The sequence below is a fragment of the Cheilinus undulatus genome, linkage group 8 (genome assembly GCF_018320785.1).
Source record: "Cheilinus undulatus linkage group 8, ASM1832078v1, whole genome shotgun sequence".
NCBI lineage: Eukaryota > Metazoa > Chordata > Actinopteri > Labriformes > Labridae > Cheilinus > Cheilinus undulatus.
In genome coordinates, this window is record NC_054872.1 from 11,136,175 (window position 1) to 11,161,484 (window position 25,310).

The 25,310-nt window shown below is 38.9% G+C and overlaps 1 protein-coding gene across 1 annotated transcript in view; it reads right to left on the bottom strand.

Annotated features, from left to right (window-relative positions):
- Positions 1–3,332: 3,332 nt before the first annotated feature.
- me1 (malic enzyme 1, NADP(+)-dependent, cytosolic) overlaps positions 3,333–25,310 on the bottom strand; it is a 138,728-nt gene continuing 116,750 nt past the window's right edge. Inside the window, exons 7-14 of the mRNA XM_041793221.1 lie at positions 13,459–13,568; positions 11,225–11,322; positions 10,591–10,704; positions 10,001–10,106; positions 9,639–9,781; positions 9,337–9,510; positions 7,402–7,500; positions 3,333–7,316 (exon numbers count right to left, since the gene is read on the bottom strand). Of these exons, the coding sequence (XP_041649155.1) occupies positions 7,149–7,316; positions 7,402–7,500; positions 9,337–9,510; positions 9,639–9,781; positions 10,001–10,106; positions 10,591–10,704; positions 11,225–11,322; positions 13,459–13,568 (1,012 nt within the window). The 3' untranslated portion in view covers positions 3,333–7,148. The remainder of the gene's footprint in view (positions 7,317–7,401; positions 7,501–9,336; positions 9,511–9,638; positions 9,782–10,000; positions 10,107–10,590; positions 10,705–11,224; positions 11,323–13,458; positions 13,569–25,310) is intronic.

Here is a 25,310-nt window from a genome sequence, read left to right on the forward strand (position 1 = left end):
TAACACTGGATAGAAATACACTTTAGGATCACAAACCCTTATCATTCACCTGATATCATGCTAGTAGTTTAGATAGACACAACTTTTGTTTGTGCATAAACATTAGTTTCAAAGAAAAACTTAGTTTTCTAAGTTAAACAAGAATGAATGTATTTGTTTGCTCTCATTATATAATACACACAAATAATGATTATTCAAAAGCATTGTGCACAAATTTGAAGTCAAAATACTTCCTAAATGGTTTCTTTGACAGAAAAGAAGTAAATAAAACAGATGTAGATTTACACAGACATAAAAACAGATTTTATGACTTTAGGCTGTAAATGTTTGTGATGACAAAGGTTAGCCTCTAGAGGGAGCTGTAGAACCATGAGACTGATCTCACATCATTTTCTGATCATTCTCCTGGTCCCATGATCTCTCACAGAAGATCAGACATTTTGAAAGATCTTTAGTAAGTAAATTCTACTAAAAATATATAATCTGTAATAATTAATAATCTTTAATGTTTGTTGATGACTCGGTTGTTTTTACTCATGGTAAAAGTGCTGCACTCAAAATAACCAATGACATTGTTACTTGAGGACAAAACTCACAAACTGTGTCAGAATACAAATACTTGGAGCTTCATACTGACTCTAATCTTGGCTTCAAAAACCATGACCAAAAAATCCATCACAAAGTTAAATTCAGTCTGTAAAATTTCCAGCTTATCAGAAATTCCCTGTCAACTGTTTCAGCTAAGATGTACTAACACTCGATGATTCTCTCTTACATCACCTCCTGTGTACAGGCCTGCCTACAGAATCAGTGGGACCCTCCAAAAAACCCAGAGAATGGGCCCGGCCCAGTTGTGATTTATTGATTATATCAATGTATGTGTGTTGGATCAGTAGCATTGGTGCTAGTGTCCTGGCTAACAGTTACATTATTGCCACTTTTCAAAAACTTTTATCCCGTTGTTGCCCTTTTTCAGCCTTTTATGTCACATTTTTAGCCATCTTCTGACCCCATTCTTGCCCATTCTTGCAAAATCTTTTTTGCAATTAGCTGCTTTTTGTCCGTTTTTGCTGCATCTAAATTTTTTCTGCTTTTCTTCAATTTTTTTTTTGCCATCACCTGCCCATGTTTTGACATTTTTTGTCAATTTTTGGACACTTTTTGCCCTTTTTTGCCACTTTGATCTCATTGTTGCCCTTTTTCACCCTTTTATGTCACTTTTACAACTACTCTTTGCCCCTTTTCTTGCCCATTCTTGCAACGTTTTCTGCAAAAACTGCTTTTTGTCCAGTTTTTGTTCTTCTTTGCCAGTTTTTGTTGTATTTAACCTTTTTTTTTTTTTTACTCTGTTCTTCTATTTTTGCCACAATCTGCCCATTTCCTTTCACTTTCGGTCAGTTTTTGCCAGTTTTGCAATATCTTTTTCAAACCTTTAACCACTTTGGCAACTTTTGGCCCTTGTTGCCACTTTTTGGCTGTTTTTGTCACTGTTTGCCACTGTTCAGCCATTTTTTTGTCACTCATTGCCCATTTTTTGTCACTTTTCCAAAATTTTTTTTTTTTTTTTTGCCATTTTTACCATTTGTTGCCCTTTTCATCCTTTTGTGTCACTTTTTCACCCCTTTATGCCCGTTGTCTTGCCCATTCTTGCAACATCTTATTTGCCTATCTGTTTTTTGTCTATTTTTTTTCCAGTTTTTGCATTTTTTTTTGGTGGGATTTAACCATTTTTTTGTTTTCTTCAATTTTTGCATCATCTGCCCATTTTCAACACTTTTTTTTCATCAGACAGTTTTCCCCTTTTTTGTAACATCCTTTGGCAGCTTTTGACCCAATTTTTTTTACCACTTTTCAGAATCTTTTTTGCTACTTTTATTCCTGTGTTACCTTTTTATGTCATTTTTTAACCACCCTTTTTAAACTACTCTTTGCCCCTCTTTTTGCTCATTCTTGCAGCATCTTTTTGATATGGCTGCTTTTTGTCAATGTTTTTGTCATTTTTGCCAGTGTTTGCTGTATTTGACACGTGTGCAGCTTTTTTTTAAGGTTTTCCACCATCTGCCCATTTCTTGCCACGCTTTGTCCATTTTTTTTTGTAATTTTTTGCCCCTTTTTGCAACATCTTTTTGAGACTTTAAACCAACTTTTTTTTGCCCTTTTCACCCAATTGTCTTACTTTTTTCACCATATTTTGCCCCTTTTCTTACCCATTCTTGCAATATCGTATTTGCTTATCTGCTTTTTGCCACTTTGTGTCATTTTTTTTTTTTGACACTTTTTGTTATTTTTTGTCACTTTGAGCCTATTTTGCTCATTTATCTAACATGTTACCACTTTTCTCTTTTTCAGAAAAGTTGTTCTATTTTCTTTTTTGGCATGCTAACATTCATGCACATCATGGCCTAGCTATTAAGTTGAACATTACTTCCTTAATAGTTCAGTGCATCATCCACATCGTTAACATTGCTAATAAAATGGCAGTTCTGTTTTAATAAAAGGGGGTTGCATTAAATTAAGTGAAAATGAAATTCATGTTTTCTTGCTTTGACAACAGTGGTTATTGTTCAAAATAAAATGTAGTTATCAGAGCTTAACTGTAGAACTGATCATTATTTTGCTGATCTCTATGGGCCCCCATTTTGGCTGGGCCCCAGGAAGCTCTCCCCTTTTTCCCCCACTTATGGGCTGTAGTATGTATGTCAAATACATACTACAGCCCTAAAACATCTGGAATCATTATATACACAAGCTATCAAAATTTTAGACAAGAAACCACTCAGTTTTCATCATTGTAACATCCTGAAGATATTCATAAAGATATGAATGAATGTTCAGTGGTTTGTAAGCCCTATGCTGAAAGAAAAGTAGGATGAGGAGACAGACTCACACAAATGAAACATTCCCTCAGGGGCTGCACTGATTGGCGCTGACCACAAGGTCTCAGCAAGGTGCCGTTTAATGTGAGATTGTAAACAAGGTCAAAGTGATGTCTGGTTAAAGCTGCCAATCACTGGGCCTGTGTGTGAGCAGCAAGGTGCTATGGTGAACTGTAGGGTGAGAATGAAGGTGAAGAGGAGAGGAAATAGGACAGAGTGGCAAAATCAGATTTAGTAAATCAGTATTAACAGTGAGGCATTTACTCCAGGGGTTAAAATGGGATCTAGCGCTGAGCCTACATGGAAAAACACAATGAATGTGAGAAGATTTAAACTTAAAGCAGCAATATTCAACTTTTCATTCTTAAAATAGTCGTTTCAAGAGTGATCTAGCAGAGCATACTCCAAACCTTGCTAAATGTTACTGGGTGGTCAAAAAAGTAAGCTACAAATCAGTAAGGAAGAAATGAAACATTTATTTTGAATTGATGGAAAAATGGCAAACAGCTCACAGTTAAAAATGCACAGGGTCAAATACACCATTTTATTTGAAAATATTATGGTTGTTCTTTCATGAAAAACAGATTTGGGGTTTAAATTTCATGAAGCTGCTTCACTTCAAGAGTTAAATAAAAGCTTTTTTTTAACCTTAAAGATGACTGGTGTAACAAGAATAATACGGTTTCCAAAAGGTTTATTCTTTTCCTGTCATCCAAGTCAAAATATTTGATTATCTTTTTTATTAATCCACACAGAGCCTCGGGAAGTTGTTTATGTGCTGAAGTACTGATCTACCATTTGTGGCCTAGACAGCTTTGTAACTAGACAGTTCTGACATTGAGACATATTGATCATCATGTCAGAGTGCTGCTCGCCTGCAGCTGAATTAAAAGGCAGGGTCAAGCAAAGAAAGTGAGAAAAATTATGTTTGTCCCTCAAAATCGTGCCAGCGGCAGACACTCAGCTCTGAGCTCTGACTGGTCTGACTGCTTCTCTATTGATTTCAGAGCGGGATGGGCAGCAGGCCAGAAAAGGCCTCTGGTACTGACTGTCTGGCCACTGATTGATTAATTAATGTAAAATCATCCTCAGTTTAAATGAGATAACACTGAGCAAAGTACACTGCTGGGCAATAAACATCATAGTTCAACTGCTGAGTTTATGTCTGTGCAGTTTCTATGTAATATACATTTGTCTAAGAGGAAGACTGTTTTTATACCATCATCAACTCATGATCGCTTTTAAAACAACTAAAAACATGATAATATCATGTACTGGTAAAAGGTAAAACAGGTTTCATTACTTGTTAAAATCTGCTCTCCAAAAATCAGCTTACCAAAGAAAAGAAATACAAATTTGCAAACTAACTGATAAGTTGAAAGAACCCAGTATTTAATAATCTGACATACCAGATAGACTGCTTCACATGTCCGTGGCAGCGGATATGTTTCACATTCATCTGGGCAACACTCCATGGACAGATATGAGCAGGGCACAACATTTCAAAAACAAGTTAAAACATTTTTGTTTGTCACATTACTGACCAATCAGAGCAACCAAACGTGTGATGTAGTTGTGTGCCACTTTTATCTCATGGAACAACCCACTACATTACTTAAGCTAAGCCCTGTATGTAGTTCCCACCTCTTTCTCTTCAAATGACACTGGATGGTGCAGTCATCCTCCGACCAGGAAAATGCATTTTGGCTTGAAAGTTTGCAAGATGGATGACAGACGGAGAATGTTGCCAATTGACCCTTGCTAATCTGACATGCCAGACAGACTGATTCATATATCCATTACATAGATATATTTCTTATTCATCCAGGAAAGCTCCCATGCAAAATGTTTGTAAGGGCAGGATTTATCAAAAATTCTTAAAAGTTGATTGGACAAACGTTCTGTCTGTCACATCCACGATGGGCCAATCAGAGCTTCAATACAAAATGAGGTGAGACATGCACAGCTCAATTGCTAACCTGAGCTATACAGGCCAGTCCTACCATAGTGTATGAACTGTATGGATATTTTTGCACGCAGCTGTTTGGACATTTTTGCACGCAGCTGTTTGGATATTTTTGCACGCAGCTGTTTGGACATTTTTGCACGCAGCTGTTTGGATATTTTTGCACGCAGCTGTTTGGATATTTTTGCACGCAACCGTTTGGTGTTTTTTGCACGCAACCATTTGGATGTTTTGCATGCAACTGTTTGGATATTTTTGCTACATCCAAGCTCATCGCTACCATGGCGGTAGCCACTGGCTAACAGTACAACTCAAACATCCCCCCCGTAACAGCTGCAAACTCATGCTGAAGTAAGTCAGAGGAAGAAGAAAACATCTTTTCAGTCATGAAAAGCTTTCAGTGCTGTTCTTTACTCTTTATTTAATAAAGAAATCTGGTACAGTTCTGGTAAAACTGTAGCTATACTGCATCTACATCTGAGCCAACAGCTCCACTGGAGGTTGCTAACGGCCAGTGTGCAGTGGAGTACATGGAGTATACCCACTTTCTTCAGTCTCCATAGAGTACACCCACGTCTAAATAAAGAGTATACCCAAAAAAAGAGTATATAAATCTAGAGTTTACCCACTTTTGCAAAAACCACTACACCACTGCAGCTCACAGTACAACTAAACCCCCTAAAGCTAATGCCTCATTCCTCACAAACTATATGGACTGGAATTTTTTGAGATGGCTTTGCCTGACGACAGTCTGGCAAACTGCTTTGCAAGTGTACTACTTTGTATGACTAGATAAATAAAGATACTTTGACATTGGTACCCTCTTTATGTTTGCTGTGCAAAGTTTGTCTTATAGTATTTCTGCATTGAGAAAATTGAAAATTAGATGCATATGTTGGCCACCAAGGTGTTCTTTTTGACTGTTCTCAGCTTGGTTTGCGTTACAGTAAGTTTCTCATTTTTCTATTCTTTTAAACTGCAGTCAGGTTATGATCAAAGTCCCTTTAAAGTGAAACCAAAATGTGTCGTAACACATTAGATATGCTGGAATATGGTTGCTCTAAACATGTGAAAACACTGAGATCTAAGTGTGACTAAATTTTTGATTTAGACTGTTCGAAAGCTTTTCACCCCTTTCCTGGCTTGGTTTTTTTCATGCAGGGCAAATACATGGGCCCATGACGTCACCAGTCTTGATGGGGAATTTACCCCACCCCCCTAACACTAAAATGACATAAACTCTCTGCTCAACTTAATTTTTATAAACTTAGAGATGTTTTTCATGACTAAAATCTGGCCTGGAGGTTCATAACACAATAGCCTGTCATACAACAAACCTAAAATAAAGATTTTTTTTAATCACTCTATAGGGACTTTAAAAGGGCCTTAAGGAGGACAGAGCTGAAAAAGTGTACTGGAAACAGAGACAGCCTAAGACAGAATCTGTTTTGTTGATTTTCTAAAATATAGGCAGTGTGCTCCTTTGTACAGCATACATATAAAAGAGACATACCAGTAAGTCAGTATGTCTAAATATGCAGGGTTCCCTTTAGAGCTTGAATAATTAGCTGCAAATTTCATTGCAATGACACAGATTTTCCTCTAAAGGGAGCCAGAGTAGCATGAATAAACATTTTAGAAATTACATTATCCAGTTGTTTAGTCTACTTAACAGAAAGTAACAAGCTATGAAGAATCAAATTCACCTAAAAATGTCCTAATCTGGTGATAAACCTACAAAAGATACAATAAAAGCAATTAGTGTGTCACTGACTCTGAACTCTGAAAAGAAAAAATAAATATCACTCTCTTTTATATCTATTCTCTAAAGTTACTTTTCCTGATTTCTGTGTAAATGTGATCAGAGATGAAAAACTTTATCAAAAACTTTTTTATTTGACAAATAGTTTTTGAAATAAACCTGACACAGTCATAAAGTAACTGTCTATTACAGTACAATTAAAAGTTACCAGTGAAGAACTTTCCCAAAGTATATTATTGTAAATTGCCTTTAGTGCCATATTTCACATGTATTACAAAGAGCTTCCCTTTACACTGAACTTATTTCCATTTATTGTGTCACTATCTCTTTAACTTTGTCACTACTAATGTTTTTACTGCTGTATAGCCTCAGTGACATCCAGTCCTTAACCTCTGCATGTGTTGTCATCATTTCCTTCACAGTAATATATCAATGAGAAAATTCTACACACAGCCTCTTTCATATTCAAACATGTCCTGTGATGACATTGCATTTCAGTAGTTCTTGCCCCCCTCCAGGGCTCATTCTGTCTCTGCTCAGTGCATTAAAGTTTGCATGACTGCACTGTCATACTGGCATCTGGCCAGCGGTACGAGTCAACAACAAACTCATCGTAGTCAGTGCTGTAGGTGAGTGAGTTCACGTAAGCTTCTTTGTCAGATGGCTCCGGTTGAAGTGTGGCCATGTTGTTCTCATATGCATACTCCATGATCTGTAGGGCACAGGTTTGAGAATATTAGAGGTGTAGTAGCATTACAGTTACGGTGATCTTAATGGTGCGTAACCTCAGTGCTCACCCTGACAGCCAGTTTACGAGACACGTCCCCAATGGTGCTGAGAGGAGGATACAGTCTTCCCTCCTCAAGGTCTTTCTCTGTCACCAGGTGAGCCAGAGCCTGACAAACGAACAACACATGATCATGTTACAGTCCAGAACGGAAAATAAATACTGAGTACACGAGTCCCAGAAGTCTGATTACTTTCAGCTCAGTTTGAAATATGTAGAGAACAAGACACAGATTATTGACAGTGTAGCTTTTGGACACAGGCTTGTACAACCCCAATTGCAAAAAAGTTGGGACACTGTGTGAAATGTAAATAAAACAGAATGCAATGATTTGTAAATCTCATAAACCCGTATTTTAATCACAAGAGCATAAAGAACATATCAGCTGTGGAAACTGAGACATTTTATCATTTCATGAAAATATTAGCTCAGTTTGAATTTGATGGCAGCAACACATCTCAAAAAAGTAGGGATGGGGCAACCAAAAACTGGAAAAAGTAAGTGTTACTGATGAAAAAAGGCTGGAGTAGCATTCTGAACTAAACAAGTTAATAGGCAACATGTCTGGGTATAACAGGAGCATTAGTAGAGGCAGAGTCTCTCAGAGGTGAGGATGGGCAGAGGTTTATCAACCTGCAAAAACTACTAAATCTAAAAATTGTGGAACAATTTAGAAAAATGTTCCTCAATGTAAAATTTCAAAGACTTTGAATGTCTCATTAATGACTGTGCATAATTTCATCAAAAGAATTAAAGATTCAGGAGAAATCTCTGTGAGCAAGGGGCAAGGGTGAAGACCAATACTGGATGCTCATGATCTTTGGGCCCTGAGGCAACAATGCATCAAAAACAGGAATGGTTCTGTACTGGAAATCACTGCATTGTCTGTCAACAAACTTTGCCATGCCATCTACAAATGCAAGTTCATGTATCATGCAAAGAAGTCATATTTAAACACAATCCAGAAACAATGCCGTGTTCTCTGGGCCACATCTCTTTTAAAATGGTCTGAGGCAAAATGGAAAACTGTTCTGTGGTCAGATGAATCAAAATTTGAAATTCTACTTGGACATGACAGACACAGCGCTCTGAGGACTAAAGAGAAGCAGGACCTTCCAGCTTGTTATCAGCGAACAGCCTGCATGTCTGATGGTATGGAGTTGCGTTAGTGTCTATGGCGTGGGCAGCTTACACATCTAGAAAGACACTATCAATGCTGAAACGTATATAGAGGTTATAGAGCTACATATGCTCCCATCAAAGCATCGACTCTCTTAGGGAAGGACTTGCATATTTCAATAAGACAACACTAGACCTCTTGCTAGTTCCATCACAATATCATGGCTTCACAGTGGAAGAGTCCAAGTGCTGAACTACCTTAAACCAATAGAAGACATTTGGTACATCCATAAAAACCCCAAAATAACATTCCAGCAGCTGGTCTCCTCACTTCCGAAGCATTTACAGACTGTTTAAAGAAGAGGGGATGCTACACAATGGTAAACATGGCCCTGTCTCTATTTTTTTGAGACAGCCTGCTGCACTCAAATTCAAAATGAGCTAATGTTAATCAGGAAATGGTAAAACGTCTCAGTTTCAACATCTGATATGTTGTTAATCCTTTATTGTAAATCAAATATGGGTTCATGAGTTTTAAAAAACACTGCATGCTGTTTTTATTTACATTTTACACAGTGCTCCAACTTTTTTGGAATTGGTTATACAATATGAAACATCATCATAGGTGTATCTACCCACAGGGCAAATTAAATCAGTTGAAACATAACCAAAAACATGTATTACATAAAGATTTAGCCCCATTTCTTTGGTTCAGAGCCAACAAAGTTAATGAAAGCACAATTTGAATGTGTGGCTTTATGTTTTATAAAATAACTATAACAAAGATTCTAAAAGTATGCATATCATCAGTTTGTTGGGGTGTTACCTCAGCTGCAGTGAGGAAGATTTCCTCAGGGATGTGTCTGATAGCACAGGCGATGACCCCCAGGCCCACACCAGGAAAGATGTAGGCATTGTTCCCCTGGCCGGGGTAGAGTGTCCTCCCATCAGGCAGTGTGACGGGATCAAACGGACTACCACTGGCAAAGATGCCCCGACCCTGCAACATGATTTCATGTCATATTTCTTAAATACCACTAGTCTTATTTACACTTTTATTCCAGGTGAGTGATGAACTGTTTAATGTTTGGGAGTATATCAGCGGTGACAAATGTCCTGAGAGAATACCTCTGTGAGAGTGTAACACTGCTCAGCAGTACACTCTGCTTTACTGGTTGGGTTGCTGAGGGCAAAGATGATTGGACGTTCATTGAAGGAAGCCATGTCTCTGATGATCTGCTCAGTGAATGCTCCGGGAACAGCTGCCACACCTGTGATGGAAAAACATCAATGTGCAAACGATCTGGAGTAATCTTCAAAATCATGGAAAGTCCCAGACTCATCGTTAAGATGCTCCATTTGATCTTAAATTGTTTTTCATGTCAGGAAAAGTTCCACCTGCCCTTTCTATCAACAAATTCCTTCTTTTCAGAGCCAGTCTGTTAAACACATATCTAAAAAGAGCTGACAGGATATGTTTGTTGATTTACCAATGATCGCTGTAGGTTTCAGTTCTCGGACTACATCTTCCAGATCCCTCATCTGTGGGTGCTCATGAGCAAACCTCTCCTTCTCATGAGTCAGGTGGTCTCGACCCTGAAGTTCATGTTGGGCGTATGAGGAGGAGGACATTAAACAACATTAAAACATCTGTGGACACTTGGTTGAGTTCAGTATTGGAATAAATTGTTTTTGAATCTGTTTTTGAATCTCTGGACCTGAGGTTCAACAGAGGAAACAAGAGATAAAAAATGAAGTGGGATGGAAGGAGGAGGAAGAGAGGATGAAGCAGTGAGCATGATTTGAGTTGAGGACAGTGAAGAGGCGGAATGATGAATAAATAACATGGATATGGTTGACAAAACAGATGTGTAACAAACGCTAATGCTGAAAAGCCTTTTGCAGATTTTTCCAGGAATGACCTCTGTCTTATGAATTAATGAATCATCTGAAAGTTTTTTCTTGTTTGGGGAGAAACAAACGTCAAACTACTCTGGAAAAGAGGAAACTTCATCCTTGTGTTAAGTGCCTGTCAGGCCAGGAGTATTTGGATATGGGTTTGTAGTGTCTTCATAAGCACCTTGACAATGAGACCCTTGGAATCAACCATCCAGATCTTTTTCAAACACTCTTCCTTTGGGAGTCCCTCCTTCTCCATGGCCATGGTAATCAGCTCAGCGATCCCCATCGCTGCCTGGGAGAAGACAAAGAGAAAAATCCTGAGATCTGAATTCAAGCTTTGGTAGTTAATGTCCAATCCATGATCACTAAAATCAGCAATAGAGAGTAAACTCATTATATTTTAGTTCCTCTGCACAAATGAGGCAATTTTTTTCTGTTGCTGAAACAGCAGCAGTTCTGATCCATTGCTATTCATGATCTGAGTCACACCATTGTTCCCTTAATATTTGATAACATCATTTTTCATTGATGGAGATAAGCTTTGGATGGTTGTACAAAGAATGAAGGAAAGTTTTAAGACTGCACTTTAAGAAATGTTGTTTTGACCATTTTCAGCTTCAAAAATAGTATCTCATTTATACTAGAGTCTATTTGAGATGCTATAAGTGAGAGAAAATCTTCTTAACAGCTAATACATGGCTTTAAAACTTTTGATTTTAGAGTAAAGACTCTTTAAGCCCTTAAGATCACCCCTCTGACCACACATTCATACTAAATCTGATTCTATCTTTATATATAGATACTGCACATACCTCTCCTGCTCCTTGGAACACAACAGTGTGGTCGCCCATTTTGCTCTGGGTGATGCGGAGGGCAGCGAGGAGTCCAGCTACCGCTACAGAAGCAGTGCCTAAAGTTTACAGAACAACAATTCAGGTTTAAAATAACTTAACTGCAAAAAATTAGCCAGGATAATTCAAATACATGTTAAACTTCACTTTTAAATGTAGTCGAGTATACACAGGTAAGTTAGAGAAAGATACTTCTCAAATTCTCTGCATCATAGTAAATAATAAGTCATGAAAATACATATAAATATAATACCCTAATTGATAGTAGGTGGAAGGGATAAATAACCATCAAGCGTGAACAAAAAGGAAAGAAAACATTTGGAAAAAACTGCTTTAACTATTCTTTTTAAATAACAATCCTAGTTTGAGCACTTAAACGCTTGTTTGCAGACGGGTGATCCCAATGATGCATTAAAGTCAGATGAGAGGAAACTGTGTTTGTGCTAAAACTTTAGATACAATCACACACACATATTATCAGAAATATCCTTGACACATTTGGTATGTTTATGGAACAGTGATTTATCCCACCAGCTGACTCGTTTTCCTTGAGTAGAGGTGATCAGTGTCACAAGTTACTCAGTCCTGCAGACCCTCTACTACCCAGCTGGCCAAATGAGAGCCTTCAAGATTTTTGAGGCTCACAACTATTCCATGTTTTGCTGGATCAACAATGATGGATTAAACACAGAATTGAATCGCTGCTATCTTATTTTTGATTGGCTGAGTATGTTTGCTTGATAATTACTTCTTAAACACAAGCTGCAGCTGACAGTATCAACTACACTTGATAGATATCAGACATTCTGGAAATATGCTATTCTAAAGTCCCAGTGATTATAGTCTCACCTTTAATTAAAGTCATTGCTGCATACATGAGCCAGGTCTGACTCAGTCTGACTTAATCCATATGTTTGTCACTGTTTCTCTATGACTGGGGTATTCAATTAGTTTTAAATAAGGACCAGTTCCTAAGAAAGGTTCCCAAAGAAGGGACAGAAGGATATTGCACAGCATATGTATAATAATTTTAAGAAATCAATCAGTGTTTTGGATTTTTTTCTCCTCCTGTCCATGTATAAAAGGCTACTTCTTTTGTCTTGAACCCATGCTAACCCACTGCTAGTGATGCTAATTTAGCGCTTCCTCATTCTACATAAGTCCGTAAAATGATGCGACATTTTTGCTCATAATGAGGTTACTCCAAAACCTCCTCAGAAAAAACATTCTAAGGCCTAGTAAAAATGCAGTAAAGTTAGCACAAGTTGTTTCCAAATGCCTTCTAAAAATTGTATTTCTTGCACACCAGTATGCTCATATTTCAGGGTGAGCACAGCTCTTGTACAAACAGATATAAAAGCATACTTCTCCATCTTTTTGTAGCTGAACAACCTGTTCTCCAATGAGAGCGGTGCATGTTTTCGATAGGAATGAGAAGATTTGTAAAAACGGGGATAATGTAATTTAGTTTTTTTCAGACATTCAGAAGCCATGATATTTCTCTACTGTGGGTAAATCTGTCAAAATACAATACATCTGTAGCTATTCTGCCTCTCAGCTGTAGAAAGCAGGGACCCCAGGTTTGGCAGAGTGCAGAGAACCCACTAGCATGATTTGGTGCCAGATTTAGGCAAGAAAATAAATGCTTGGACTAAAGGAAATGACTAACATGTTAGAACGTTTTATGGACTAAAACTGGACTAAAATGTTTCTGAGTTTCTTTTGACTAAAACTAGACTTAAACTAAAAAGGGTAGAGAGACTAAAATTAAAAACAGATGTCAAAATTAACAATGTTACCCACAGCAGAGAAATATTGAGGATTTTGGATGTCTCTGTCTCCTTGAAGTCAAAGTCTTATTATAAAAGATCTCTTTCCACCTAGTTATTGTCTTGTCAGGTTGTTAGTTACTGAAATCCTTTCCAACCCCTCATCTGGAGTTCTGTGGCTGATGTGGTGATGTCTGAAAACAATCCTTGGCCTCCAACATTCAACATGTAATCCTGCCTGACAACTCTATCAAATTGTTTGATAGGCTACTCTGGTTTTCATGGCTCATTGTAAATTGGCTGTCTGGACAGAAAAACATGACTCATCAGAACAAAACTCAGATGAAATATTGGTTATGTAGAGAATGGATCCAGAGCTGTCCATTGTGACTTTGTGTACAAGTCTGTCTGTTGTTGTCGACTTACCCTGGATGTCATCGTTGAATGTACAGTACTTGTTGCGATACTTGCTCAGCAGTCGGAAGGCATTAACATTTGCAAAGTCCTCAAACTGAATGAGACAGTCCATCCCATACCTGTAAACAGAAAAAACTTTATTTAATCTCTCTGAACCTACAGAAAACTAAAGCAGGGATCTTAATGGAGACAAAAGGCTCTTCATCAGTCCTGAGGGGGGCGCTCTTTCACCACACATAAAATCACTGGGAGAGGATGACTGTAGCAGAAGGGATTGCTGGCTTCTCAGTGCAAACATTGGCATAGATTTATACAAATATATAACAGTATGAAGGTTTTTCAACAAACAGACAGGATTTTTCTCTAAAGAGAAAATAAAAACTACTGATCTGTGTTCAATGATTTGTTTATTGGACACTTGACAAGCTGACACCTGTTTCCCCAAACTTCACGACTTCACCTCACAATGAGTCTCAGTGAGAAAGGTCAAACCTCCACAAAGGACCAGAGTCACAAAAGCACCAAATCTGAGGGAAAAGAACACAAAAGCCCACCCAGGCCTCCTGTAAAATCAGCACTGTTCAATTTTACAAGATGCTACACAGACCACCTATCAGACACTTTCAATAAAGCAACACAGAAGTCTGTTCCAATAAGCTCCTGCATAAACATCATGCAACAAAAATAAGCCCTAAGGCCAAAGTTATGAGTCTGTAAATTAGATTTAGCAGCAACAAAGAGGAATCCAGAGTTCCCAGGCCTCTCAACAGATGGAACTTTGGTTTAGGAATTTACTGGATGTTTGGAGAGTGACTGCTGCCGTGCTCTAAGATGAGAGACAGGTTTTAAGCTGTAGGGAAGGAAAGAATAACCTGGTTAGGTGTGAAGGATAACATAAGAGCTACTGGCAGACAGACAAAGGGGAAATACTTTATGTTTTTCTTTAACCTGAGAGCCAGACTCTTTGATTGTTGAGGTTTTGCTATTGTTAACTGTGAACTTCACTTTTTAGATATATTCCAAAACTGAACCTTTCACTGTCATCAGTTAAAAATAACTCATTGATCCTTGTATCTACTTTGTGTTTGGGCATGTTTTTGCAACTACAGGAGATAGCTGGACCTGCTAATGTTTGTAGATAAACTCAGTTTAATCCAATGTCAACAGCTTTTTCTTTTTATCCTAGTTCTTTTTTTTCATGCCAGCGGGTTAAATTGAACACTCTAGAAGTGTTAATATTGATCCACACTACATATAGTTAACTATACTTTTGAAAGTGGTAAATATTTTACAGTATGGCAGAGCTGCGGTAAGTCTAGAAAACCTGGTGGGTCTCCTCTGGCAAGAATAAAGCACAGTCAACCTCATAGCCAGGGAATGCACACTGATGCACTGTGACACCTTCAGGAACACTGAAAGTCACAGGCAAGAGCTCTAACTCAGTGGATAACTTCACTCATGGTGTAAATGTGACTCACAACAAAAACAATGACAATCCAACAGAAACAGATATCAACCACAACTAAACACTGACCAAGGGCATTATGGGGAGCTCTGCCCACATATCCCCCAGATTTGAAATAGCAGTGGGCGGAGCTTAAATCAATTAAATCTTAACAGAGTTGAGTGAACAGTGGTGATCAGCACTGTCAATTAACTCCAACTCTAAAGACCATTTCTCTAAGTAAAGTTACTCCTCTTAAAACATACTTAAGTAGAACTAAAAGCACTGATTTCAAATGTACTCAAAAAAGGATGGTGGTGGGAATGTTCTGGGGCCCAGTCGCATAACATGATTCACTGTAAAGTTAAGCTGCAAAAAACATACTTTTGCAATACTCACCATGCTTTACAATGCAACAAAATTACACTTTATTTTTAACAGCTTCTGTAAAACCTGGCCTGTTTCAAAATATAAACCTATTTTTCTCCAAATGATATAAGCCAACTTTTTCTGGGGGGGGGGGGGATTTTATTGATGTGGGCGGGCCAACTTAACTAAACCATTTGCCTTGGTCTGTCAAATGTTGTATCTGTGAAATATCCTGCACAAAAAGAGAAGAACTTGAGGAAAACTTGGAACATTTTGAACCCAAAAATAACTTTAGGTACTTTTCAGCACCAAAACCAGGTGAATATTAGCCAGGTGGCTAATGCCAATGTTACAAATCCAACACACATGCATTAATAGTAAGAAATCGCATCTTGGGAGGGCCTTCTCACTGGGTATTAAGGGGCCCAACGATTTCTGTAGACAGGCTTGTCAAAACAAATGGCTTGAAACCCAGTTTTCATTCTGTGGATAGATGTCCACAGATGTGGATACCGTAGACTGTATACATTTTGAGCTATTAAAGAATTCTGTCCAAAAAGATGCATCAGAGGTGACCCAGATGGCACCTAGCCTTACAAATCTATGGCTGGGACAACCACAGAAATACTCCTTGAAGTGATGTAACTGTCTGAAAAAATATATTAGCTGTATAAATTTTATTATGTTTTTTTTCTACCTCAAAACAATAGGAGGAAAGGGAGAGGCTGCCTGAACCCAAACAAGAGAAAAGAGTTCATATTCCATGAAGGATTGGTAGAGGAAATTGCGGTCAGGCCAGGCAAACGGGATGAAACTGAAGTACCATCTGAACAAAAGCCAAGGTAAGGTCCTATTCATCTTTTCAAACTTAAATTTGTTTGGTGTCATCTTTTTTCATCTTAAGCATGCATCATTTCCTCTAGTTTCTTATCTTTTCATAAAGAACCCCGCCTCATACCTCATACAGCGCTTGCACTGTTATTGCAGTCTCTAAAGCTCTTTGCCACTTGTTACAGTCACTGTTAAACTGCTTAAAACTTCAGTGGGAGGAGGAGGAAGCTAAACGGAAGCAAGGCTACAAAGAAACGCAGGATGAGAAGTGACCTGAGTTCATCTGTAATAAAACTTAGCATCCTGATGAGAGAGTGCCATATCTTGGTTACTGTTTATCCTTCCCTCTGCCACACTGCACGACACTCATTCCTCACACAGACACTGACGGGTTGGCTGATTTACTGCCAGCACAGCGGTAGCACCGCAGAGAGAAATGTGTTTTCTATCAAGCAGAGAGCGGCTCTAAAGCACTGAGCGCTTGTGTAAAGAGGATGAATAATGAGGCCAAGAAGGGAGCTATAAACTTTTCATTGTGTTGGGGCTTTAGAAGACGTAGACAGAGTCAGGCGACAGGCGAGGATAGATGTGGCCTGCCCCTCTGCCAGTGCAGCGTGCTCTTGTATGGTTTGGTGAAACCCGCTTTGAGAGAGGTCAAACCAGTTCAACCAAGTTGCTCATGCACGAGTCCAGAGGTGGATTTGGGAGAGTTGTCCTCTGCAGAAGCCGTGAGTCATACTCACAACCTGCAAATATGCTCAAGAAAATACAAGGGATCACATTTTAAACAGCACTGAATCCCCTTGTTTGTTTTAAAAATGACAGCCCAGAAAGATCAGGGTCACCTTACACAGATCTCTGAATGACTGAGCTGTGAACACATGCACATTTATGAGCATCCACTGACCATAAACTGCAGATCTGTGGTTGTGGTGTTGCAAAAAGAATGGCACATCTTCCCAATGTAGAAGCTCTCTGGTCTGTGGCCTGAGCCTGTAAAGATAGAGGGAGTGTTTTTGCCCTGAACAAAGCTGGAGGCCGTTTGTATTCATGGCCCCTATTCTGCCTGAGTCTGTTGTCTTTCCTTGACAACCCTCTGAATGGAACGCTGAGTCTGACAAAGCACCTCTTCTCCTCAATAAAAAAATATCTTTTGACAAGGAAAGCAGGATTTACTTTGAATGAAAGCTGAAGTATCATGGGGAGAAACCTAAACAGAATGGGGCACACCCAAAGATGAAAAACCCAGACCCATACTCTTAACTGTACTGAGGGAAATCTCTTCATCGCTGGGCTGTAGAGCAGAAAGATTGAAGGATTGGGAGGCTGTTCTCACACTAAAATGACCATAATTACTATTCACAGTTGTTTGGACTTCAAACTTCAATTGTAGATCTGCTGTCAGTGGTAGTCTTGGAATGTCAGAAGGGGAGTAAGTCATTTATTTAGGTAAAAATATTGGAAATCATGATGTGATTATTTGGTACATGCAAGATATCAGCATAGTCCTTTTAATACAGTGCCTATAAAAACTGTTCACCCCCTTGGATGTTTTACCATTTTATTGATTTTGTAAATCAATCATGGTCAATATAACTTATAACCGCCCAGATATTTATAAGTGCTCACAATTTCGACCGTCTTGCCAACAAGACGGTCGAAATTGTGAGCACTTATAAATATCTCGGCACAATCTTTGATGATAAACTGCAGTGGGAGGAGAATACCAATGCTATTCACTCAAAAGCACAGCAAAGACTTTTTCTGTTGAGGAAATTTAACTCTTTTAGTGTGGACAAACCTGTTTTAAACCTGTTTTACAGTTTTAACTTTCGCTTTTATCTGTTGGTTTGGCAACCTGAAGGAGAGGTGCAGAGCCAAACTGCAGAGAGTGGTGAACACCTGCTCTAAAATTACAGGGGTGCCCCAGTTGAGTCTGTCTGCACTATATGACAGACATTTGGTCAGAAAGGCCCTTTCAATTGTTGCTGACCCATCACACCCCTTACATCAGGAGTTCCATCTTCTGCCCTCAGGGCGGCGCTACAGAGCACCTGGGCTCAAGAGCTCCAGAGCTCAGCGCTCATACATTCCCAAGGCCATCGTGGCTCTAAATAAACAATTATAGGTTTGCGTCTCTCCCCTTGAACCTGTAGTTTCATCAGCACCTTATTCTGTGTCTCTGTTATGCATTATTATCTCTGTTTCTGTAAATTGTGCCACTTTGCACTATCTGATTGCTGGTAGGTGGTTTGTACTTGTATGGTTGGGCTGTTGCCTCTGGATCTGTGTTTGTCTTGATCTGTGTTTGTATTTGTGCACTTTGTCTGGTGTGTATGTTTGGTTGTGTTGCATCCGAATTGCCCCTCGGGGACAATAAAGACTTACAAACAAACAAACAAATAACTTGGCTTTTGTTGACAAATAAAATTACAAAAAACCTCTTCATTCTCAAAGTGAAAACAGATTCTTCAAAGCAATGTCAACTAAACAAAAGTACATAAGATAAAATAAGGGATTGCATAAATATTCTCCTCTTTTAAAGTGACTGATCTAATTCAACAGAGGTCCGGCCAATTGGTGATAGTAGTCTCACAATTAGTGAAATGGGATCACCTACGTGCAGTGAATGTGTCTCAAGTCACTGTAGAATAAAGACACTAGAATGTCCAGTGACTGGTTAATCAGTGTACCTGGCTACCATTACACCATTAAGACAAAGGAACACTCCAAGGCACTGGACAGTCCCTGGAGCTCAGTTAAATCCATCATCAAGAAATTGAAGAAATATGGCACATGTGTAAATCTGCCTAGATCAGGTAGTCCTCACAAACCGAGTGACTGTGCAAGAATGAGACAAGTGGGAGAAGCCACCAAGACACCCGTGACTACTCTGAAGGAGTTACAAGCTTCAGCAGCTGAGATGGGAGAGACTCTGCATACAACAACTGTTGCCCAGGGTCTGGCCAAAGCTTTATGGGAGAGAAGCAAAGAGAGGGCCGCTGTTAAAGAAAACTCATATTAAACCTCAACTAGAGTTCGCCAAAAGGCATGTGGGAGACTCCGTGGTCAAGAGGGAGAAAGTTCTTCAACAAGGTGCTATGTTTGGCAGAGACCAAATCACCTCAAACACACTGTGTCCACTGTGAAGCTTGTTGGCGGAAGCATCATGGTGTGGGAATGCTTCTCGGCAGCCGGCCCTGGAGGGCTTGTAAAGGTAGAGGGTAAAATGAATGCATCAAAATATGAGAAAATCCTGACGGACAGTCTTATTCAGTCTACAAGAGAACTATGGCTTGGGAGAAGATTTATTTTCCAGCAAGACAATGACCAGAGGCATACAGCAGAAGCTACACAGAAGTGGTTTAAAGACAACAAGGTGAATGTTTTGGAGTGGCCCAGACCTCAATCCACTAGAGAATCTGTGGCTAGACTAGAAAAGGGCTATTCAAGAGAAACAAGTGTGCTGCAACCTGACAGAGCTTGAGATGTATCATAGAGAAGAATGGAGTAAAATTGCAGTGTCCAGATGTCCAAGCCTGACTGAGACCTATCCACACAGACTCAGAGCTGTGATTGCAGCCAAAGGTGACTCTGAGTGACATTACTGAGTGCACTGTGAAGTAAGGAGGATATTGATGGAGGAAGCAGCTGTAAAGAGAGAAAGAGTCCCAGTGTGCTATGATCCCCAGCAGTCTAAACCTATAACAGCATAACTAAGAGCTGGACCTGGCCTGAGCCTGGCTGAACAATAAGCTTTATCAAAAAGGAAAGTTTTGGTCTGCTCTTAAATATAGAGAGGTAGATGATTCCAAAGATGGGCCTGATAAGTGAGGGATCCCCAAATGAAGCATAATAAAAGAAATATTTTGGTCTAAGTAGCAAGTAAATGTTTTTATATCATCTAAATTTCTTCAAAATGTACTTAATTTTTAGGTTTTAACTGTAAGATAATTCCCTATTGTCTCTACTGCAGCTAGCCACAAGAGGGAGATAGAGATATTTTGGCTACATACTTCTGGGGTTGTCACATTGTCCATTTCTGAGTTTGAAGTTAATATGTTATGTTGTGACTAGTGAAAAACACATGAAGGAAACAGGTCTTTTGTTTTGATTCTCAGGCAGGAAAATTTCACTCTCAAAGAACTTGAATCAAAAATGTGACTCAAGAAAGCACAGCTTTTACCAAGAATGGACTAATAAGTATGTGCATATCATGCCAGCCTGAGGACAGGCCATACATGTGTGCCTCATTTTTGCATGAACAGCTTGATACGATTTAAGGTTTAAGTAGATTTTAACAGTGAACAAATGTTAAATGACAGCATGCATAAAAGTGATAAGAACAGCGTGAAAAAATCAAACAAAATGTAAAAAGATGTAGACAGGGCATGCAAAAGCAACATTTCAGCCATAAAAGAGTACAGTTTGTTGATAAATCTCAGGTCCTAGACTACAACTCTTGACCGTACACAGTCTGTAAAGTGCAACAAATAAAAATGGAGTGCAATGATTTGCAAACCTCATAAACCCATATTTCCAGGCCTTTCACCAATAGAAAACAATTGGCACATCATAAAATGACTGGCAAAGAAGACCCAGGACTGTTGAGGAGCTATAATTTTTCATCGACAAGAATGGGACAACATTCCTCTCCCTAAACTCCAGAACCTGGTCTCCTCACTTCCCACACATTTACAGACTGTTTTTAAAAGAAGTGGGGATGCAATATAATGGTAAACATGGCCTCGTCCCTTCTTTTTTAAGATTTGTTGCTGTCCTGTAATTTAAATTGAGCAAATATGTTTTCATGAAATGTCAAAATGTCTCAGTTTCAACATCTGATATGTTCTTTATGTTGATCTGTGGATAAAACATAGGTTTATGAAATTTGCAAGTCATTGCATTCTGCTATTATTTACATATTACACAGCGTCCCAACTTTTTTGGAAATTTGGGTTGTACAACCAGCACAGCAGATGCAGCTTTTTTGTTTTTTTTTTTGCTCATTCTGGATTGATTTTCACTAATAACTGATGACAGGTCGATTTCTGTAAAGACATTCCCACACGTGACTGTAGGAGCTCTCTGGCTGAGAGACAGACTCTTCCATGAAGACCAGCCTTAGTAACTTAGAGACAAAATAAGAAAAAGGGCAATAAGTTGTGGTACAGGCGCTGATGGTGTAAAAGGTCTATCTGTCATCTAACTTGCTCGTTAGGTTTTTTTTTTCTTTTTTCTTTTTTTTTAAGACTTATTTATGGGCCTTTTCGTGCCTTTATTAGATAAAGGGGGACAGTGGATAGACTTGGAAACAGGGAAGAGAGCAGGGAGAGACATGCGGGAAATGGTGCCCCAGGGCAGACTTGAACCCGGGCCACTCATGTACATAGTGCACGCCCTAACCACTTGACTACCAGCACGCCCGCTCAGTCAGGTTTGAAAGGGAATATTTAGTCTTAATGTAACTGTGATGCTTCTGCAAAGCAAACCAGGCCATCACTAACTGTTGTGGACCAAATCACTAAAAAAATGATTTATGACACTAAAAATTCATGTCAATATTTATTGTAGACTAATCAGTCAGCCTTGGTTGGACATTGAAGAATGGAGAGCATCTCAGTATTTTAAAAATGCCACACTTAATCCTGAATTGAATGAAGAGAATGATATGTAAGCTGCCTTTTCAGTTATTATTACCAGACATGACTTCGTAAAGTGAGGCTGATCTGGAGGTTTGTTGTTAAGATTATAAAGCAAAATTCAGCTTGTTACAGAGCGGTGTCTTGCATTTGGCCCATTTTCTAATGACCTACCAGGTGATTTAATTACTGTGTTTCATTAACAGTTTGCTTTACCTTAACCATTAGTTTTAGACAGTATTAGTAGGGTTGGAGGGCAATATGAAAAAAAGTTCATAATGTCATATCAGGGTTGATAATCTCTCAGAGCCACAAATAGATATAGGTCCTCATCCCTATGCTTCCAGCAAGGAAAACTATTTAAAATGTGTAGTATGGCTGTCTTTTACTTGCTTTAAGTAGCCTACTGGTAAAATCAATTCAAAATGAAATATTTTTTTACAATGGAAAAAATGAAAAATAGGACTCTTTTTCTAGATTAATTGCTTATAATTTTACAGGAGAGGACAACACAGGCTCCTGGGAACAATGTTGTTGAATCTGTTTATGCATGTATACACGGGCGTCAGTTTGTTTTGAAAAGTGGGGGGGGGGGCAATAACTATTAGCAAAAGTGACTTTTGCTTTTTACTTTTCGCGACCTGTTTGGCACAGACTCAAATCTACAGCAGCAGCATGGCTCGCTGCCTCGCAGAGGTCTGCTGGGTCTCTTTACAACTCTCGCGTGCGGATGGTGTGTTCAGGAGCATCGGAATTTTCTATACTACTGAAAATAACCAGGGTTACAATAGCTTACACATGAAGGATTTGTGTGTGGTGGGGACAAAATGACCTTTGGCAAAAAGTGGTGGGGACACATCCCCCCCCCCAAATTGATGCCTATGCATGTATAGTATATACTTGAACCTTTCCCTTATTATTATTTCTTATTCAATCTTTGAAATGCTATAAAAGTAGGTTAGGAGCACATGATGGATTATGACTCAAAACAAAGTCCTGAACTTCTTGTGAACTTCTTCTGCCAAAACACTAATCGAGTTCCACTTCTAAAGGTTGTTATGGAAAAATAAACACAGAGGCAGTCCATCCTTTCTGTCGAGATTTCACAGTGAGATCATTTTCAGTGTCTTTGTACTGTGCTTTGTCAACAACAGTCTCTTCTATGAGTTATGAGAACAAAAAGTTCAGTTCATGTGAGAGCTACTAAATAACTAGTATGAGGGAATAAGTCTGCATCCACCTGTTTAACCTGTAAATAAAAAATCAGTGAAAACTCAAAGTATACCACTGTGTTCAGAAGTTTTGCTTTCCTTATTGCTCTCAGTGCCTGGTGAAGGTTTTTGATGGGAGATAAACGAAAAGGTTTGAACTGATCTCTTCCATATGGGGCTTCATTCACTGATTCATTCATGGTCATCATCTCTGACATGAAGTTCTGTCCACTTTGAGGTACTGCTTATGTTTATAGGACTCTTCTTGCACATTATAGGCAAATTTTATTTCACTTAGTTGAGGAATCAAAAATAGCAGCTGATCACCAGTGTTGGAACAGCTCCAGTGGATCAGCATCTGCTAGGTGGTTCAGGGAGACAATTCAAGCCCTGCTGATTTCACACCTTACTTTGCATCATTTACCAATTAGTTGACAAATATCCCAATTTGGTGGTCGATTTCAGCTGCAAGAATCCTGATATATTCCCAGCTATGCTTAAGTTTAACACTGAAAAAACAGATTAATCTTTATCTCTGCCTTCCCATGTTGCCAAATATTTTGGATCCTGGTCTTCTTTAAAAGAAAATCTAAAAAAAAAAAAAAGCTCAGGGTAATTTCTAATCACCCAATGCTTTTTGATCAGCATGTTAAATTACTGACCCATTCTTGTAATTTTCATTTTTAGAAACATGCCAGACTGAATAGAAATTTGTATTCATGCTTTTACATATTTCTGGGTTGACTGTGATGTGTGTGGCCCTCTTCACCTGCTTGAAAAAAAAATCCCCAATTAATATGTCCAAAATGCTGCTGCAGGACTGCTGACTGGATCCAGCAAAGCAGCTCACATCTTTCCTATTCTATAATCCTTGCACTGCTCCCAGCGTAAGGATTAAAGAATTCTGAATTCACTTTCAGGTCGCTGTTTTTGTTTTACAGCCCTCATGGACAAGTGTCTCTGACCTGAAAATTTGCTCATTTCACTGTGTATTGCAGCTTCACTACTCACAATGTGCTGAAATTCAATTCAATTAAATTCAATTGCATTTACAGAAAATAGGAGTAGTACCTTCACTGTTACCAATACCACACTGTTATTAGTAGCTGAACAAACTCTTTACAGTGAAAACAGATGGTACTAAAAGAGTGGAAAATGCCATACAGGAGGACAATTTACACCTAATTTCCTTAAAGGTTCCAAAAGAACAGTTGTATCTAATACTAGGGAGACGTCTATTCCAGATTTTACAGATGGCGAATTCTAATCTTTTACAGAGAACTTAGCTAGCAACATACTTCTGCTAAAGCAGCTGTCAGTGAGCTCAGTGCTGCAAACAGAGACTCAAGTGTAGCTCAGAAATCCACTCCATCCAAGCAGACAGGTCTTGTAATACGCACATATTGAAAATAGTGATAATATTATGTGAACATCTTTCAGTTCAGTTATTGATTTGGCTTGCTCACAAAAGTCTCACATGTTCATTTACAGAGAGAAATTTTTAAGACCTACCTCTTTTTTTTTTTTTTATGAAAAGACGACACCAACCTTTCCTACCATCTGACTGTTAAAGCTATCTTGGAGAATCTACACAAAGCTCCTTTGTGCTTTGTGCTTATACTTACAGTATATTCTGTTGTGATTTATAATCTGGGTAGTGGAATGAAAGAAAAATACCCAGTATCATTGTTTTCTGCAGCAGGACTTTCAGGGTTTATATATATATATATAGAGTAGAAAAATACTCGTGACATTGTGATTTATATCTGTAAGTATGAAAAGAGTCTGAGATTCAATGCAACAGATGCTTTCTCATGTGGTGAATCCATCAGACATGTGGTGTTATGTCTAGGCCAATCTGTAGGACAAGGAATTTAATGAGCGACCCAGCTCCTTCAGGAAACACAATCTGACTCCATCTGAGTCCTGATGAAATCTGAATCCTCAGCTAATAGGAAGTAGGTGGATGTCATGTGTACTTCTAACACTGAATGGGGGCTAAAGCAGAGGAGAAGGTATGAAGTAATCTTTTTTAGCCTGTGTGCACACAGAGTCAAGGAGGACCTCTGTAAAGAAGGTCACAGACAAGGCTGCTCTGTGCAAACACAGCTGTCGAACCTGTGTGCACGTTTGTGTGTCCATCTACGCACAGACAGACATGCACAGTCTGTTACCAGCGTCCCTACGGGGCTTCACGGCAGCATGGCTGAAACTTTAATAAATCCCCAGCCCCCTGTCTCTCTCTCCAGAGAGCCAGCATCTCTCAGCACACATTATTTCCAAAATCCCCAGGCTGCCATTAAAAACAAAGACGCATTCTGCACTTTGAGTCCTCTCCTCTGTTGCTCATTTTATCAACCCCAT